This window comes from Rhinoderma darwinii, chromosome 3, assembly GCF_050947455.1.
Source record: "Rhinoderma darwinii isolate aRhiDar2 chromosome 3, aRhiDar2.hap1, whole genome shotgun sequence".
Lineage (NCBI taxonomy): Eukaryota > Metazoa > Chordata > Amphibia > Anura > Rhinodermatidae > Rhinoderma > Rhinoderma darwinii.
Genome location: NC_134689.1, coordinates 172,968,216 through 172,987,725, shown reverse-complemented (window position 1 = coordinate 172,987,725; position 19,510 = coordinate 172,968,216). Strand labels below are relative to the sequence as shown.

The 19,510-nt window shown below is 39.9% G+C and overlaps 1 protein-coding gene across 2 annotated transcripts in view; it reads right to left on the bottom strand.

Annotated features, from left to right (window-relative positions):
- Window positions 1-3,036: 3,036 nt before the first annotated feature.
- GXYLT1 (glucoside xylosyltransferase 1) overlaps window positions 3,037-19,510 on the bottom strand; it is a 47,969-nt gene continuing 31,495 nt past the window's right edge. For both annotated transcript variants that reach the window (XM_075855031.1, XM_075855032.1), the window contains 5 exons: window positions 17,661-17,786; window positions 15,732-15,983; window positions 14,005-14,128; window positions 10,126-10,295; window positions 3,037-4,210 (listed from right to left, as the gene is read on the bottom strand). In XM_075855031.1, the coding sequence (XP_075711146.1) occupies window positions 4,049-4,210; window positions 10,126-10,295; window positions 14,005-14,128; window positions 15,732-15,983; window positions 17,661-17,786 (834 nt within the window). In that variant the 3' untranslated portion in view covers window positions 3,037-4,048. The remainder of the gene's footprint in view (window positions 4,211-10,125; window positions 10,296-14,004; window positions 14,129-15,731; window positions 15,984-17,660; window positions 17,787-19,510) is intronic.

Sequence of the window (19,510 nt, the reverse complement as noted above, 5' to 3'; positions counted from 1 at the left end):
TACCACTCCCCTCAAGACTAGTGGGAGTGGCTATTATTATTTAAAGCACCTGCTCACTCGCCTTCATCAGCGTTTCAGACCTGGCTGTGTCCATTTGTAAGTATGGCCTTTTTCGGTGTTTGTGCATAAATGTCCTTGTTTTTATCTGTTTTGTCTGTACATCAGGAGCTTTTCGCTCCAGTTAGGGACTCGCAAGTCTGGGGATCCTTGTCGTGGATTGCGAGCTTGCGTCCTTTTGGCCAAAATGATTACTAATACCCCAGGTATTTTTCATTATTACTTATATTCGCTTCTTTTGGACACAGCCAGGTCTTTGATGCTGGGAGAGCATGGTGTGTTGTTGTTTGGCCTAGCAAGCAGGGTAGCCCGCTCTATGAATTATCAAGGCGTCACAAATAGGCTTCTACCTGGCTAGTTACGTTGCGCCTCATGACTTACACACTATTCCTCCATGTTTCACACACTTGCATCCCATTATTCATTTATTTTTTAGGCACTTTACTCATTACTGCCCCCTATATTTCACTCACATTATTACACTTGCACATACACTATTCATTTATTATTTCTTACTACACATCCCATGCACCACATACCACTCCCCTCAAGACTAGTGGGAGTGGCTATTATTATTTAAAGCACCTGCTCACTCGCCTTCATCAGCGTTTCAGACCTGGCTGTGTCCATTTGTAAGTATGGCCTTTTTCGGTGTTTGTGCATAAATGTCCTTGTTTTTATCTGTTTTGTCTGTACATCAGGAGCTTTTCGCTCCAGTTAGGGACTCGCAAGTCTGGGGATCCTTGTCGTGGATTGCGAGCTTGCGTCCTTTTGGCCAAAATGATTACTAATACCCCAGGTATTTTTCATTATTACTTATATTCGCTTCTTTTGGACACAGCCAGGTCTTTGATGCTGGGAGAGCATGGTGTGTTGTTGTTTGGCCTAGCAAGCAGGGTAGCCCGCTCTATGAATTATCAAGGCGTCACAAATAGGCTTCTACCTGGCTAGTTACGTTGCGCCTCATGACTTACACACTATTCCTCCATGTTTCACACACTTGCATCCCATTATTCATTTATTTTTTAGGCACTTTACTCATTACTGCCCCCTATATTTCACTCACATTATTACACTTGCACATACACTATTCATTTATTATTTCTTACTACACATCCCATGCACCACATACCACTCCCCTCAAGACTAGTGGGAGTGGCTATTATTATTTAAAGCACCTGCTCACTCGCCTTCATCAGCGTTTCAGACCTGGCTGTGTCCATTTGTAAGTATGGCCTTTTTCGGTGTTTGTGCATAAATGTCCTTGTTTTTATCTGTTTTGTCTGTACATCAGGAGCTTTTCGCTCCAGTTAGGGACTCGCAAGTCTGGGGATCCTTGTCGTGGATTGCGAGCTTGCGTCCTTTTGGCCAAAATGATTACTAATACCCCAGGTATTTTTCATTATTACTTATATTCGCTTCTTTTGGACACAGCCAGGTCTTTGATGCTGGGAGAGCATGGTGTGTTGTTGTTTGGCCTAGCAAGCAGGGTAGCCCGCTCTATGAATTATCAAGGCGTCACAAATAGGCTTCTACCTGGCTAGTTACGTTGCGCCTCATGACTTACACACTATTCCTCCATGTTTCACACACTTGCATCCCATTATTCATTTATTTTTTAGGCACTTTACTCATTACTGCCCCCTATATTTCACTCACATTATTACACTTGCACATACACTATTCATTTATTATTTCTTACTACACATCCCATGCACCACATACCACTCCCCTCAAGACTAGTGGGAGTGGCTATTATTATTTAAAGCACCTGCTCACTCGCCTTCATCAGCGTTTCAGACCTGGCTGTGTCCATTTGTAAGTATGGCCTTTTTCGGTGTTTGTGCATAAATGTCCTTGTTTTTATCTGTTTTGTCTGTACATCAGGAGCTTTTCGCTCCAGTTAGGGACTCGCAAGTCTGGGGATCCTTGTCGTGGATTGCGAGCTTGCGTCCTTTTGGCCAAAATGATTACTAATACCCCAGGTATTTTTCATTATTACTTATATTCGCTTCTTTTGGACACAGCCAGGTCTTTGATGCTGGGAGAGCATGGTGTGTTGTTGTTTGGCCTAGCAAGCAGGGTAGCCCGCTCTATGAATTATCAAGGCGTCACAAATAGGCTTCTACCTGGCTAGTTACGTTGCGCCTCATGACTTACACACTATTCCTCCATGTTTCACACACTTGCATCCCATTATTCATTTATTTTTTAGGCACTTTACTCATTACTGCCCCCTATATTTCACTCACATTATTACACTTGCACATACACTATTCATTTATTATTTCTTACTACACATCCCATGCACCACATACCACTCCCCTCAAGACTAGTGGGAGTGGCTATTATTATTTAAAGCACCTGCTCACTCGCCTTCATCAGCGTTTCAGACCTGGCTGTGTCCATTTGTAAGTATGGCCTTTTTCGGTGTTTGTGCATAAATGTCCTTGTTTTTATCTGTTTTGTCTGTACATCAGGAGCTTTTCGCTCCAGTTAGGGACTCGCAAGTCTGGGGATCCTTGTCGTGGATTGCGAGCTTGCGTCCTTTTGGCCAAAATGATTACTAATACCCCAGGTATTTTTCATTATTACTTATATTCGCTTCTTTTGGACACAGCCAGGTCTTTGATGCTGGGAGAGCATGGTGTGTTGTTGTTTGGCCTAGCAAGCAGGGTAGCCCGCTCTATGAATTATCAAGGCGTCACAAATAGGCTTCTACCTGGCTAGTTACGTTGCGCCTCATGACTTACACACTATTCCTCCATGTTTCACACACTTGCATCCCATTATTCATTTATTTTTTAGGCACTTTACTCATTACTGCCCCCTATATTTCACTCACATTATTACACTTGCACATACACTATTCATTTATTATTTCTTACTACACATCCCATGCACCACATACCACTCCCCTCAAGACTAGTGGGAGTGGCTATTATTATTTAAAGCACCTGCTCACTCGCCTTCATCAGCGTTTCAGACCTGGCTGTGTCCATTTGTAAGTATGGCCTTTTTCGGTGTTTGTGCATAAATGTCCTTGTTTTTATCTGTTTTGTCTGAACGTGAGTGATCGGAGAAGGCCGCTCAGGGGAAACCAAATTCTCTAAAGATGTCCTCCCTTCGTACAGTCAAAATAATACAGGAGCAGTTTAAAACTCTGTAAGTGGGGTGTAAGCAGAGGGGCTGTAGTGATATCTGGTAATAATTCTGGTTTTCCTTTTTTTGTGAAGCTTAAAATGGCCTTCCTTAGATACAGCAGATGATGATCATACATTCTCTCATAACCATAGTTTCTATTAACAATCTATTTTTTTTAAAAGATGGTCATAAAAATAATTTAAAAAAACGGAAATTGTAGTTGACACTCCAGAGATGATGATGGCATAGAGTGATTGCGGCAGAGAAAGCTTCTTTCCCACGTTTGTTGCTCCAGTAGCAACGTTGGCAATCGGATTTGTGACGGTCTTTAAATGGAGTTGTCAGGCAGCACATCCTTAGCAATCAGTCTGTCTCCAATTTCAAATCACAGGGGACTCAGGACAGGCAGAGGTGACACCAGCCATATTCCTCCCGATGGCTGGCTTATTTTATCAAATCGGCTGTATTTGAGACGGGTTAGTAATACGTAATATGATAAAATATTCCAATATCATTTCCCAGGAGTATAACAAGTGTTATATAGATACATGCATAAAAACTGTTGATACACTTCATTTGGCTTGAATGCAAGCTACAGAACATTTTCCCAAAAATCATTAAAACATTTAAAACCTACAATAAACACTGATCCTTGTATAGTACTATGCAACCACAGTAGGATATTTTGAAATCATTTGCTCAATTCTGATAAATGGCCACAAAGGTTTCCAGTACAAGTATACACAGCATGTAGTGCTTCCTATGAACAGAAGCATATGATCAACTGTGGCTCTGTTCTTTGTAGGATTTCATATAGTTCACACAAAACGCAGCTCAGCCGAAAGCATCACCTCACATTAAAATCCCTTGTATGAATGTCATCAATGCTTTTTGTAAGCTGTTTTGTGAATAGTTTATGTATCCTGCCACAGTAAGTGTGTACTGTTTTCTGTAATTCCAGTTCTAAAGGATGTAAGAAAGAGTGGATGATGTCATCTCCGAAGGAGAACTATGGATTAAAAAAAAAGATTACTATTATAAATCATGACTGTACAGAATGTCTATGGGTTTCAGGAAAAAAAAAAAAAAAAAAAGGGCCAACCCACAAGTATCTACATGTTAGATGCTGAAAATAACATACTGGACGGACTGAGCTTACATCTTTATAAGGTAATGGTAATCTCCAATTTGATCTGTCTCAAGCGTAGCCCATTAAGAGGACCATCTAGCCGGTCGAAACTTATGCCAGGTTGATATCTCAATTGACATCCCCAACATCCTCTTTTGACAGCCTTTCGGCTTGCGGCACATGCAAGGTGAGGCTAGGTGTGCTTACCACGGTTTCATCGGTACACGTGCCGGAAGCCAAGGGGCTGTCAGAATTGGATGTCAATTAAGCCAGAATTGGTATTATTAGGGAACGATCACGTCACCTAAGCGGCTCCACCTCCCTACAGGTTGTGCGGCATTCAATTAAAATTATTTTCTAGAATGCAGGTAGTGATTATATATAGGAACATGTGTAGACAGGTATTTATACACACTATAAGGCAGTGGTGGTTTGGAGAGGGAGGGAGGACACCAAAATAGGTTCCCTTTAAAAACTATTTATCCAAAGAATTCCTGCACAAATAATCATTGAACTTACAAAATGAACGGAGATGCCTGTTTTTAGAAAGAAAAACTTCCGATTGGAGTCCTAGTCACACAACCTAAACACTGAAAACATACTACATACATTGGTTCATTACATTGTTCATAAAATAAGTAAGAAGTGGTCCCTACATCCTTTACCTTGTGCCCTTTCCCAAAATAAACTCTACACCAATAAATAACATTGCACAATATTTCAGCTAGACCAAGAATAGGAGCACCTCCGCAATGATGTAAAGATAGTCTAAAAGACTAGATGTCAGAGGGGAACTCATCTTTCCAAATTCAGGATTCAATCCTGCCCACTTACATGTTATCAGGTCCCCCATGCAGCCTACCCTTCCTTTCTTTTCTTTTTCCCACCTTCCTCATTTCTGATCACCTGATACATAAAGTGATAATTTCCTTCAGTCTTGGCCAATTTAGACGTCAATTACAGTTTCAAATGTGCACTAGTAAATTACTTCAGCAACTTGGCCAATTGCTCTTTACATTTGTGATTTCACTTCCTGAAGCGGTCCATAGACAGAATATAATTTCTGTCGGAAAGTTATTTGCCAGGCAGTTATCGCCACGGAACCCCCTCATTCAGCTGGGCCATTTCGATGTTAACTGGAAGGACTGGAAGAAGTTGACCGGCACTTGCGGCACAATTTCTCGAAGAAAAAATAACAATCTTTTCAATTAAATTCCGGTAGAGAATTTTTTTTTTTACAATATCCAATAGCTGTTCCCAAAAGTTAGATGTGGCAGCCCTCACTGAAATTCAATCACAAGGACCTTGCCACCAAAAACTTTTGACCACTAGATTGTGTTAAGAAACACCTGTTTGTAAGCGCTCACTACACATACCGTTCATCACAAGGTGCAGTTATATTGCTATTGTATTGGCTGAAAAATCACTATGCCAATACCAATCTGCATTAAAAATTCCTTTTCTACTAGTCAACATCACGCTATAGGAATAACAACCTTAACGCTTCAGGCTGGCAGCTTGTAAAATGTATGTCTCTATTGACTACAACGCTACAATAAAGAAGGGAAGACACAAAAAACAAAGAGATCTTCCTACACTGTAAAGAAAATCTAAAGCTTACAAGACTGATACAGAGAGGTCATCTACCAAATGAAAAGGACAGACTCCTCAAAGCATTAAAAAGGAATTTTATGGAAACCGTTTGAGTGAATGCAGAGCAACCTCACATCCCCAAAAGTACACTTTTTCATTTTTACTTCCACATGACAGCGGTTATACAGCACCATTAAAATATAGTATTGATTTTTGAAGGTTATATACAAGGCAGCCTCTTAGATTACAATGAGTGCCAACCAATTTTACAACTCATCAGTGTGTTCTCTAGTAATAAATTGTTTGTTAGAAGGCTTATTTGTGGCTTGAAAGAAAGAAATTAGATCTGCTTGGCTGAAAAGCATGCATACATTTAATGGAGTAACCTCTGGAAAGTTGGCGAATAACAGGCCAAGTTCTAATGGTATTCCCACACTAAGCAGTAAATGACAGAGGTAGTTCTTCTTGAGGGCACTATTACGCTACGCTCTCACTGTGCTGCATGGAATTGTAAAAGTAACAAAGAAGAATCAAAGAACAGCATGCATCATTACTCCCATGGAGACATCAACGGGTCAGGTTTTGCTAAAGCAGTGTGCTGTATTCAGTTGGTGTCGTTTTCAAAGTTTATATAAGACAGCGTTCTGATGAGATATGCACTATATAATGTAATATGATATTAAAAAAAACCCTATTACAAAGAATAGCAAAGAATTGACCAAGAGTCATTGATACTCCTGTGTCCAGGTCAAATTTTCCATTTCTGATATGCACTTATTTAAACGATAATATCTTTGCAACCGCTTTGAATATCCTAACTATTTCTACTTTGTTTTTTTAAAGGACTTATGAGGCTTTAATTATCTAGATTAGTTTAATTAATTCCATGTTTTAAATTGTTATTGTGAGCAGACAAATCACTAAAAATACGGGGGAAAAAAACGTTTTGTAATTTATCTTATTAACTTTTTTTTATATAAGTATCTGTTATTTGTGTGTGTGTGTGTGTGTGTGTGTGTGTGTGTGTGTGTGTGTGTGTGTGTGTGTGTGTGTGTGTGTGTGTGTGTGTGTGTGTGTGTGTGTGTACATATACATACACACATACACACTGTTGCAGCTCTGTAACAGTTAGCCTTTTTCACTCTCCCCTCACAGGTGATCCAGGAGAGAGAAGAAGACTAAAAGAGTTAAAACAAACAGTTCCTTATCAGCCCAGATAACGAGCACACTGGCTCTGTTATCTCTGGGCAAAAGCCGACAGAAGGAGGGGGAGATGTCGACACACACGGGCAGAGAAATAAGTGCAGACTGCTCCATTGTGAGCAGAGCTGCACTTGTAAGTTTAGTTTTATGAAAAAACACATATTTGTTTTATGAAACTAAGGCCTAATTCACACGAGCGTGTTGGGTCCGTGATATACGGTCCGTGAGTCGGCCGCATTTCCCAGACCGAACACACTGCAGGGAGCCGGGCTCCTAGCATCATAGCTATCTATGACGCTAGGTGTCACTGCCTCGCTGCGGGAAAACTGTCCCGTACTGTAATCATGTTTTCAATACGGGACAGTAGTTCCGCGGAGAGGCATGGACACCTAGTGTCATAGATAACTATGATGCTAGGAGCCCTGCTCCCTGCAGTGTGTTCGGTCCGGGAAATGCGGCTGACACACGGACCGTATATCACGGACCGAACACGCTCGTGTGAATTAGGCCTAAGTCAAAGACGTGTTGGCACTTGTAGATAAGATCCGACACATAGATTAGTGCAGGGCTGCTCACGCTGAAGCAGCTTCTGCACTTATTAAACCCCCGATGCATGATGCAAAAGTCTATATAAGTGCTAACTGCACGGGGCATTGGCAGTTAAAACATATATAGCCGTATGGCAGTCGTGAAGGGGTTACATTTTATCTGTCATTTATAAAGATCAGTACACATGGTGTTTTTTGGTGCTGATTTTGATGCAGAAACTGCATCAGAATCAGTGCCAAGTAACACCCTTCCATTGATTTCAATGGTAGGCAGAGGCGTTTTTTTTCTAGGCAGCATTTGGATACACACAGAAACAAAACGTGGCATGCTCGTTTGGAGCATTTTTTGTGTTGTTTTCTTTTGCCTTAACGGCAAAAACACAGTGGAAAAAAGCGTCAAAAAATGCGGGCAATTAAAAATCTGCCTTCAAATTCCAGACGGAAATTTGAGGCAGATTTATTTGCTGACTGTCAAAAAACGCTGTGTGAACTATTCCTAATACTGCAGCAAGCATCTGTCTAGTTGGCACTGGATAAGTATTTATTTTTTTTTTTTTTTAAACACATAGCTCATAATATTTGTGACAATGTAAACTGTGTTCAAAAGTTATTATATTAAAAATAGACCGTTAAAATTCACAAATATTCACAAAATTCCCACCTCTCAAAAAGGGCTATGTTCATAAACTGCAAAATTATTATTACCGGAGAAGGACAACATTCTGCATATACAAAGAAATCTAAGCCTTTATACTGTGTAGAATCAGAGGCTATGCTGTATATTAGCGAACAGTAATTCTCTAATGTCATTCTATTATAAGAATTGTTCCCTTATTTGCAGAGCAAGGAAACCACTGGAATTTCAACGCTTCACAGCTTCCCTGCAGCCCATCAGCAGGCAATGGATATGTAAACTGTCCACTATCAAATCGCACTAACTCATAAAGGAAACAATTCTAATAGGGAATAGCTGTATATACAGTTCATTATATAAATGCAGAGTTACCCTATATTTTATAGGAAAGCTCCAATTTTGCACAATACACTTATAACATTCCAGTTTGAATCTATATAAAACGTTGACTATCTTTGTCAATACTCAGTCTGATATGGATTGTAAAAGGACATGTTTTATTCTCCAATCAGACAGAATGTTAGTTAGAATTCTGATGGTTTTCTTTATGACAGAGCAGTGCATTGTGGGATCTCAGATGACAGTCACAGCTCAGCTGTTAGGTGATATGATATTTTTGTCTGTGAATTACAGTTTGGGTTCGAAAGATGATGAAAAGCTTTACAAAGTCACTCGACCCGGTTAAAACAAGTGATAGAACTAGTCACCCTCTATCCATAGGATAGGAAGTAACTTGCTGATTAGTGGGTTTTCTGACAGCTGTCATCCCCACGATCACGAGGGCCCCGTTCCCCTTGTTTAAGCGGAGTAACGGGTCGCTCAGGTGCACATCCGCTCCATTCATTCTCTATGGTAGGACTGGAGACAGCCGAGATCATGCTGCATCGTGGACTGTGGCTATCAAAAGGGTTAAATCTGGCATCGGTGGTTTCTCCGTTCCAAGCTTTAGAGTAAGAGGCTACTCTAAGAACCGGATCGGTTAGTAGCAGCTCAATCTTAGAGCAGAAGAGCCGTTACCTTCCTTCCACTGCAGCAACGCCAAAAGACGTCGCTGAATACAGGGACCTGCACCGCCTGCCATCAAAAGACAGTGAGCGGTCGTTAAGGAGACCTGTCGCGTAATCATGGGCCCATAGCAAAACTTGCAATGAGGCCCCAACTCTGACATGGCCCCCACGCTGAAGGAAATGCATCGTTTCCACTCAGTTTTCTGTGTGAGCACACTAAATGTCTCCCTCACATCTATCATTCACAGTAACCCTTCACTATAACTTGTGGTGCTTTTAAGAGTGAAAGTGGTCCCCCCCTTGGATGATGGGACCCATGGCAACTGCTGTACTCGTTTCCCGGGTAGTTACAGCTTTGCTAAGAAGGGAAGCAAAATTGCAATATTGCTTTCCAGGAATTAATGGAGGAGGACACTGTAATAATACTCAGAAAGGCTTTCAATCACGGAGGGATGGGGAGACAAACACTAAGAAGTGTTCTCCTGCATTGATTCCTGGAAAACAATATTTCAATTTGATAAGCTTCTTTACCTCTATCAAATGCTGCCCACAGTCAGGACGCATATTACTACCCACGGGTCCATAAAAACACTAAGACTGGAAATAAATAATAAAGCGAAAGCAGAATGACTGACGTCCTGGGATAGATTCTTGCTGCAATTCCTACAGTCAGTGTTCCTTAGAGGCGCAACACATATTGTAATAAAAGCAATTATTAACAGGACTTTTATAACTAAACTGAACATATACCGTGGTAAACCTTGCTCTGTATTAAAATGGTTACAGAAACAAAGAAATTCTAAATCTTACATTTCGTAGTGCTTCATATACAGCTCTAAAAGCTGGCTGCTTATTGTCATGGTATACACCTCTGTTCCCATGAAGGATAAAAATGCCATCTTCAGCTTCATTACAATTGCTTCCATAGATGCAGTGATCAGGACGATAATTCCACTGGCAAGGGAAGATATAGAGACTTTCTGTTGTAAGGAAGTACAAAATAAACTTGGTGAGGAATACCATAAACAAATGAGAATTTACATTGCATGGTCACTTTTATGCAATTCTTCTAAACCATTGTTTAAATCCCCCAAAAAAACTACAATATTACCTTCCCTGCTCAAAAAGGCTGGCATCTACATTGGCACCTTCCAGGATTGAATGCTAGTGCAGTGTCCGTAAAGAGCATGGTGAGCTGTAGTTCTATACAGGCACTGTACTAATCTCCCAAATTGTAGCAGAGTAATGCACTGTATTATATGAGGAAAGTGTGGGTACAATGTAGAATGATTTCAGGATCAGCAGAAGAATTTAGAATGCAGCTCTGGGCTATACGACAGGCTATAACTCTACAATGGTAGACCAGTAGCACAAAGTATTTGCAAAGTTAGTTAAGGTTTTATGTAAAACATATTATGATACAAAGCATCTTCTAAACTTATACTTTATTAAGTTTCAAAATAATTCATACTGACTGGTACTTTATTTTGTGAAACCTACTCCTATCGGTGGTACTGGGCGTATTTTTTATGACAGTCTGCACAGAAATTAAAACAGTCTGCAGTATGGATTCCATTCAGATACTGCAGAATAAAACACTGCAGTAATTAGCCTATGTTAATATCCCCTTTATGATGTATGTTTATATATTAGGAGCTCTTCCGGACATATATGCAGAATTGTCCATGGACTATTATAAGCCAAACAAATGCCAAATGAATGTTCGCTTGGCATGTTTGGCGGTACAACTTTACATTTACTCTGTATTGTAAAGAGTAGTTGACTAAAAACATTTTTTTTTTTTTTTATACAATGGAAGATTTATGCAACGTACAGACATACTGTTGAATACGTCTGGAGAAGTAGCCTTCAAACGTTCATGCCAAACTTAATGCTTGAAAATGATGTGAACACAGCCTAAGCCTGATGAGGGACAACACAGGGATTCTGAAGTTGTCCTACCTCCTTGAAGTAGATTTGGATTTCCTATACAGGTAGTTATGACTACCTTTTACAACCTGTTTATGAAGTAGTTCTTTGATTTAAAGTGGTTATCCCAAATCATTTTCAAACCAAAACTCCAGAAATGCTGTTAATAGCTGTATTAAAGTAATTTGCAGTGTTTCTAGGATATGAAATTTCCTCTTATCTTTCCTGTGTCCAATTTGGTGGTGCTGCTAATCTGTGCAACTGGGGGAGGGGCTCTGAGCAGAATTAGTCTCCTCCCCCCTCTGGCAGCTGATAATAAAAGTCCCTTCTTACTTTCCCTGTAGATAGATAACATAGGATCCAGAGTAGTAAAGGTATATACTGTGTAAAATCCACAGTGTGCACTTTTAGAAACCAATAAAAATATAATGAAATAAAACAAAGGCTGAGCGGGCATGTGCGGGTTCATTCCAGGATGAAGCGTCACAGTACTAACAAGCTGAAAAGTCTCCTACGTTATACTGCCAGTCTACTGCAGAGGCTCTGGTCCTTTCCTGACAAGCAGGGCAGTAAGCTATTTCTATTGGCTGCAGTGCAGTAAACAGAGGATCCCTATACAGAGAACTGGCTATGGGGAGAAATGACTAAGTCTGTGTTCACACCAGAACTCAGCAGCACAGTAGTTAGCATTGTTGCCTTGCTTAGAGCTCATAGCTTTCAGACATTAACCCGTTTGTGCACCCGAACGTGCTATTACATCCGGGTGTGGGGGTGATGTTTGGAGCGTGCTCACGTGCTGAGCGCGCTCCATATGCTGCGGGTGTCGGCTGTATTTTACAGCGGATACCCGGGACTAACAGCCAGGAGCAGCGATGTTCCTGGCTGTTTAACCCCTCAAATGCTCCGGTCAATCGACCACAGCATGAGGCATTGAAAAGAGGCGGCAGCCACCCCGATAGCTCATCACCCCCCCCCCCCCCCCGATTGGGGGGTGACGACAGTTGTTATGGCAGCCCATGGGCCTAATGAGGACCCCCAGGACTGCCTTCACTCTGCCTCTGTTAAGCAATACGTTAGCATACAGTAGTATATTGTATCTAACGATCGCTGGTTCATGTCCCCTAGGGGGCTAATAAAGAGTGTAATAAAAAAAGTGGGAAAAAGATTTTAGTAGTGGAAAAAAATATATATATATAAAAAAAATAAAAAAATAAACCTTTTCCATTTTCCCCCTAAAGTATTGTAAAAAATAAAACGTTAACAAAATTGGTATCGCTGCATTCATAAAAGTCTAAACGATTACAATATAGCGTTAACGCGCACGGTGAACGCTGTAAAAAAAAAAAATGTAAAACGCCAAAATCGCTGTTTTTTGGTCAACTTAGCTCTAAAAAAAATTTGTATAAAAAGTGATCAAAAAGATCTACGTATCAAAAAATCTACAGCTCGTCCCGCAAAAAATAAGCCCCTACACCGCTCAATCGGTGAAAAAATAAAAAAGTTATGGCTCTCAGAATGTTGCGACACAAAATATATATATTTTTTTAACAAAAAGTTTATTATCCATAAAAGTAGTAAAATATAAAAAAAAAACTATATAAATTTAGTATCACCGTAATCGTATTGAGCCACAGAATAAAGATAAGTTGCCGTTTTTACCGCACGGTGAAAGCCGTAAAAACTAAACCCAAAAAACAATTGAGGAATCTCAGTTTTTTCCAACTGCAACCCGCAAATAATTTTTTTTCAGTTTCCCAGTACATTAAATGAAAATGTACCAAAAGAAACTACAACTCCTCCAGCAAAAAATAAGCCCTCACACCACTATATTGATGGAAAAATAAAAAAAGTTATGGCTCTTGGAATGCAGAAAAACGAAAATAAAAAAATGGATTAGTTCCGAAGGGGTTATTAAACCCTTGCATTCGTACTGTTCAGGAGAAGACGGCTCATCTTAGATCCTACCACTGTACTGCAACAGTAAATTGTGTGTTTTTTAAGGGTATGTCCATAATTGGCGTACAATAATGAGCACCACAAACTGATATTGGATTACCAAACAATGTGTGCAATAAACATGTAAAAGGTTTGTAAAGTGAAGACACACGTATCATAGACTGAACATCTAAATATGACTCAAATCACTTTATTATCACAATACAAAATAAAAAAATGCAAAACATAAAACAAACAGACAAAATCTAAAAACACTTAAAAATGAAACTGAAAATCTGCAGCATTTACAGTAGCAGCAAAGTGGGCGAACAAATCTCATCCACACAGTGCGGAAAAAATCAGCTCAGAATATGTGTGGAAATTGACCTGTCCGCAGCACGTCAATTTATTTTGCGGACTTGTCACGTAGTTGCTGCGTATTTTCCTCATGGATTTGAAAGGGGACCTTAATATCCACAGTAAAACCCACAAGCAATGATCTGTTGCGGAACCATAGCAAATACACTGAACTTCTATATGTGCACATTTTACTGAAATCCGCAGCACAATTTGGTGTGGATTTGCACCGCGGTTTTACCTGCAGATTCGCCACGGATTTTCCGCGACTGAAAATCTGAAGCAGATCGAGCTTGTGTGGACGTAGCCTTAGAAAGACATGCAAAAAAGATGGATAGACTTGGGGAGGGAAACCCCAAATTCACTTTTCTGTCTGAACAGAGCAGACACTCATCCTTCGTACAGTTTAGACGACAATGATACTGGTAAAACATTATTCCAGTTGCTTTGAATATAAAACCATCTTACCTGGGTTGTGAGAAAAAATTATATTTAATAGATCTTGGTCCCCCCATGTTATGTTCAACTTGTACTTTTTCAGCAATGGCATAAGGATTTCCCCCCAGTGCAGACGTATAGTGGTCATGTCATTCTATATGAAAAAGAAAACGGTAGTTTATACTAAGATATTCTCATATGTACATGTTTGACTTTGATTGATTTTCCAAATAGAAAACATTGTCAAACATCGGGTTATGATCATTAGGATTTACAAAATGGGTTGCCAATGTAAGAACACAACAAAATCATTTAAAGAGGCTCTGTCACCAGATTTTGCAGCCCCTATCTGCTATTGCAGCAGATCGGCGCTGCAATGTAGATTACAGTAACGTTTTTATTTTTAAAAAACGAGCATTTTTGGCCAAGATATGACCATTTTTGTAGTTATGCAAATGAGGCTTGCAAAAGTCGATCTTACCTGCAAACGCTGATGCTGCTGCAGAATCAACTGTAGCCTCTGGTGCCGATGTGGCCGTCACGATGCAGGACCTGTGAGTGACGTCACAGATCTGCACTGTCAGAAGCTGGGCGTTCTGAAGAGAAGAGGATGTTACTTCTCTTCAGAGCGCCCAGCTAGTGAAAGTATTAAAAACGCCCCGATGTACGCACATAATACACACCCACTTGGACTTTTACTTTTAAACACACCCACTTGGACTTTTGCAAGCCTCATTTGCATAACTACAAAAATGGTCATATCTTGGCCAAAAATGCTCGTTTTTTAAAAATAAAAACGTTACTGTAATCTACATTGCAGTGCCGATCTGCTGCAATAGCAGATAGGGGCTGCAAAATCTGGTGACAGAGCCTCTTTAAGCTTAAAAGCCCAGAGATTTCTAAGGATCAGTGAAAGTAACTAAGCAGCCCAGACGCTATAAAATGTAATAGGACCATCTTTTGGACACCTTAGTGAATTACTGTAAGTACAGGGCTCCCTCAATTTACAGTATTATTTTGTTCCAGATCAATGATTGTAACTTGAAAATATTGCAACATGAAGTCATTACTATAAAAGACTTATAATTGGTACCAAAACCTTTATTATGCCAACCCAAAATAAAAAAAATAAAGATTAGAAAATCTAAACCATGGGGTCTTTGTGTTGTTTGACGGCGGGGCAAATGTATGAGACATTTTAATCCCTGGAATCATACTAGCTTTGTGTATAGGGGCACTGACAGATAGGTGCCCATAACGAGAACCAATAATAACAAGTTGCTCAGCGCTAGTTAAAAGGACCTTTACATGTGCCAATGTAAACTGTATGGAGACAAGCCAACGTTAATACGATCGTTCCCATACAGTTTATATAATGATGGCAATACATAACCTGTTTACACAGGGAGATGTGCTGCCGACAACAATGATATTAAAGGGAAAACAGAAAAGATTAAAATCAGCCGAAGAACGAGCTAGTTCGTCAGCTGATCACTGCGATTGGGAACGGTTGTTCGTGCGAACGACCGTTCACTGGCCCATGTAAATGGGCATTAACTTGTAGGAAAGGTGGCGTCCTATGAGAGTGGCTGAACTCGTCCATCTAACCTATTATGCTGCAAATTTTTTGCTTGATTTTATAAAAACTTTTAGTAATGGATGCTAAAATGACCAAACCCATGAAAGTTGCAATACCTAGTTTTTATTTTTTTATTTTTAGAGGAAGGAAACTTCTATATTGAGCAATATGTCCTTACCTTAAAGTGTTTTTTTCGTATACGTGTCATATTCATTAACATGACTCCAGAATTAACACCAGTTTTTCCATAATAAGGGTGGCGTGCAAATCTATTATACCATCCTATGCGCGGTTCTTCATGTTCAGGAGCCATAGCAGCAATTTGAGAGGAATTAAATTCATTTAAAAAGGACCAAATATCATCCACAGGACGTAAGAAAAGAATATCTGTGTCAACATACAGCAAGGAGTCTACGTCTTTCAGTATTAACTGTAAGAAAAAACAGACCATTAAGTCATGCACTTAAAGGCTATGTACACCTTTGGAAGGTAATTATTATTTTTTAATAAAATCAATGCGTTATCGGTTTTTAAGCAACTTTCAAATTTTACTTTTTACAATACAGATACTTAGATGTGATCGATATTAACTGGATCCTGTGTGTCAGAGACACGCAGGACCTGCTCTCAGCCGGGCCATCAGTTCAGCTGAACTGATGGAATTCGCCGAGATTGAACGATACAGCTTCTATGTATACAGAATCTATAGTAGCTGTATCGTAAAAGGTTAAAAAAATTTAAAAGTTGCCTATTTAATAAAAAATTAAAAAATAATAATAATCCTTCCAAAGGTTTGCATAGCCTTTAAAGTAATATTCCATTTTCTTTTTTTATCTGTATCACCAACGCAACCATTTTTAAAAAAATGCAGTGGGGACCACGTTTTCAACTTGCAGACAATAATTTTCTAGTGACAATCCCTTTAAAAGAGAAGGTCCACCTTTGCTACGGATTTGCTTTTACAGATACTATGCAGACCTAGGTTTCCATGGTAACAGACTACAAAACCTGTGTAGTCTGAACTTGTGGTTATATCTGTTACATCTGTCTCCACTTCTTGTAAAATGGGTTTTCTGTGTCTTTGATATTAATGACACATCCTTACGTCATAAATATAAGATCAGTGGTAGTCCGACCCCGTGCACCCCCCACTGATCAGCTGACTTAAAGTGACTTGGCAATTCACAGGTATTGCAGCCATCTCTCCCATTTTCTTCAATGGGAGAAAAGGTTGCAATACCTGTGAATTGCCACTAAATGCGTGTTGAAGATTCACAGTGAGCAAGTGGAAATTAAGGGGAAGCAGCGCTCGTACAAGCGCTGCACCCCCTTCAAAACAGCTGATCGGTGGGGGTCGCAGGGGTCGGCCCCGACCCATCAGCTATTGATGGCCTATTCGGAGGATAGGCCATAAATTTTTACTGGCTGGAAGACCCCTTTTAGGGGCCGTGGTGCTTCGGTGAGAACTGCGGCCTCTTCATTGCCTTCAAGGAATAGCTCCGTACATTCGGTAGTGGATGTGTCTGGTACTGCAAGCTCAGTACCAATCACTTGAATGAGACTGAGCTGAAAAGAGCTGCAGTACCCCTTTAACCTACCAAATGAATAAAAGGACAGGAGTTTCCCTCTTGTACCAAAGCCTAGAAGCAGCAGAGCAGTGCTTATGCTTTGCCTGCTAGAAGAACAGCAATGAGGGAACTAGAGGGCATATGTTTCTCTTATATGAGGGCATTGTAGCTGTCACATAATGGTTCGCTTTGTCTGGTTCTGCTGGGGCCATTACACAAAGAATGTACTTATTGTATATAGCTTACCAAAAATCAAAGCAGATCTTGCTAGAAAAACTAACTTGTAAATGCCGGCGTTCCAATCCGATTTTTGGCATAAAGAATTTTATAGATGGAACACAACCAGCAAATATGGCCGTGTAATAGAAACTTTTATGGGTGGTTGTTTTTTTATATACCTATCCATTTTCTCAGCCCTGGCTAAACAAGCTTGCGTCAAGGGATGTATTTGAACGTGGGAGGTTTACACTCGGGAGCTTATTTATAAAAGCTGATGTAAAGAAAAAAAAAAAAAGGAGCAGATACATAATACACCTTACCGGCAAGAACAATCTCTGTGACGCACACGGCTTAAAAAGCTTCCTCCATTCTGCTGCATTTTCTGACGGAAAGGATATAGGGTATAGTGCATAACTAAACTTTTCTGAAAATCTCCAACTGTTGAGCTGTAAAATAAGAAGACATTACTCTCTGTCCCCACCATTAATGTTCAAGTGTATAAATGACTTCTCATCTCAAGTGCTGGGAACTTTATTAAACAAAATTTTGTCAAACTGTGAACAGTGGTAAATACTAAGTTGTATACCATTTATTCTTTAGATGCATGGTTAGTTTATTAGATTTGATGGTACAGATCCTCTTTTGAAAGACGCTTAAATAGTCAACTTTTTTGTTACAAAGATGTCTTCCGTCATTTGTCATTTACACTTGTCTCACTGCTGACAACCCCTTTCAAATGGGAGCCGCTAAAGGTTTGTACAAATGTAATATTAAATAGCGGTCATTCAGATGTAGCTTACAGAATAGCTTTCTGTTCTGGCCCATAAAGGAGGTCTTAATCAGGGGGGGTTGAACTCAATGGGAGGCAGAGAACGCTTTTTTTGTGGTGTTTTTTTGCCTGTGGCGCTCAATGGCTTTGGCTAAAAAACGCAGCGAAAACCACGGCAAGAAAGTGCAGGCAGGTCAAAATCTGCCTCAAAATGCCTGAATTTCTGCCTGCAAAATACTCATCTGTTTTCCAGGCCTAGACTTCTATGGAATGGCATGTAGGATTGGTAGAGGGACTTGCTATTTCTTCCCTGCTCCAGTACATTGTTTCCTCTAGTCTAAATAAGTACAAGTGTACTCATTGGACTATTTAGGGCTGCAGTCCAGTGTCTGAGCCAGGGAAGCCACACAATGATAGTGTGATAAGTCTGAATCAATGAAGACTGTACACATGGCTTATAATAGGTGAGAAAACCTGCTGTTTAGTTAGTGCCTAGAACAGGCAAGATGGTTGTATTGTTTGTATGCTACAAGTCTTGTATGCTCGATAAGCTTGTATTGGACCGCAATAAAGCCGAACGTGGACTTTAAACTTGAACAGTATCGAAACTTTAATTGCCAACTACAACCCTCCATATTCACTAATCCCAAAATATATATATACACTACTGTTCAAAATTTTAGAGTCACTTAGAAATGTCCTTATTTTTGAAAGAAAAGCACAGTTTTTTTCAATGAAGATAACATTAAATTAATCAGAAATACACTCTATATATTGTTAATGTGCTAAATGACTATTCTAGCTGCAAACGTCTGGTTTTTAATGCAATATCTACATCGGTGTATAGAGGCCCATTTCCAGCAACCATCACTACAGTGTTCTAATGGTACATTGTGTTTGCTAACTGTGTTAGAAGGCTAATGGATGATTAGAAAACACTTGAAAACCCTTGTGCAATTATGTTAGCACCACTGTAAACAGTTTTGCTGTTTAGAGGAGGTATAAAACTGACCTTCCTTTGAGCTAGTTGAGAATCTGGAGAATTACATTTGTGGGTTCAATTAAACTCTCAAAATGGCTAGAAAAAGAGAGCTTTCATGTGAAACTCGACAGTCTATTCTTGTTCTTAGAAATGAAGGCTATTCCATGCAAGAAATTGCCAAGAAACTGAAGATTTCCTACAACGGTGTGTACTACTCCCTTCAGAGGACAGCACACACAGGCTCTAACCAGAGTAGAAAGAGTAGTGGGAGGCCCCGCTGCACAACTGAGCAACAAGACAAGTACATTAGAGTCTCTAGTTTGAGAAATAGACGCCTCACAGGTCCTCAACTGGCAGCTTCATTAAATATTACCCGCAAAACGCCAGTGTCAACGTCTACAGTGAAGAGGCGACTCCGG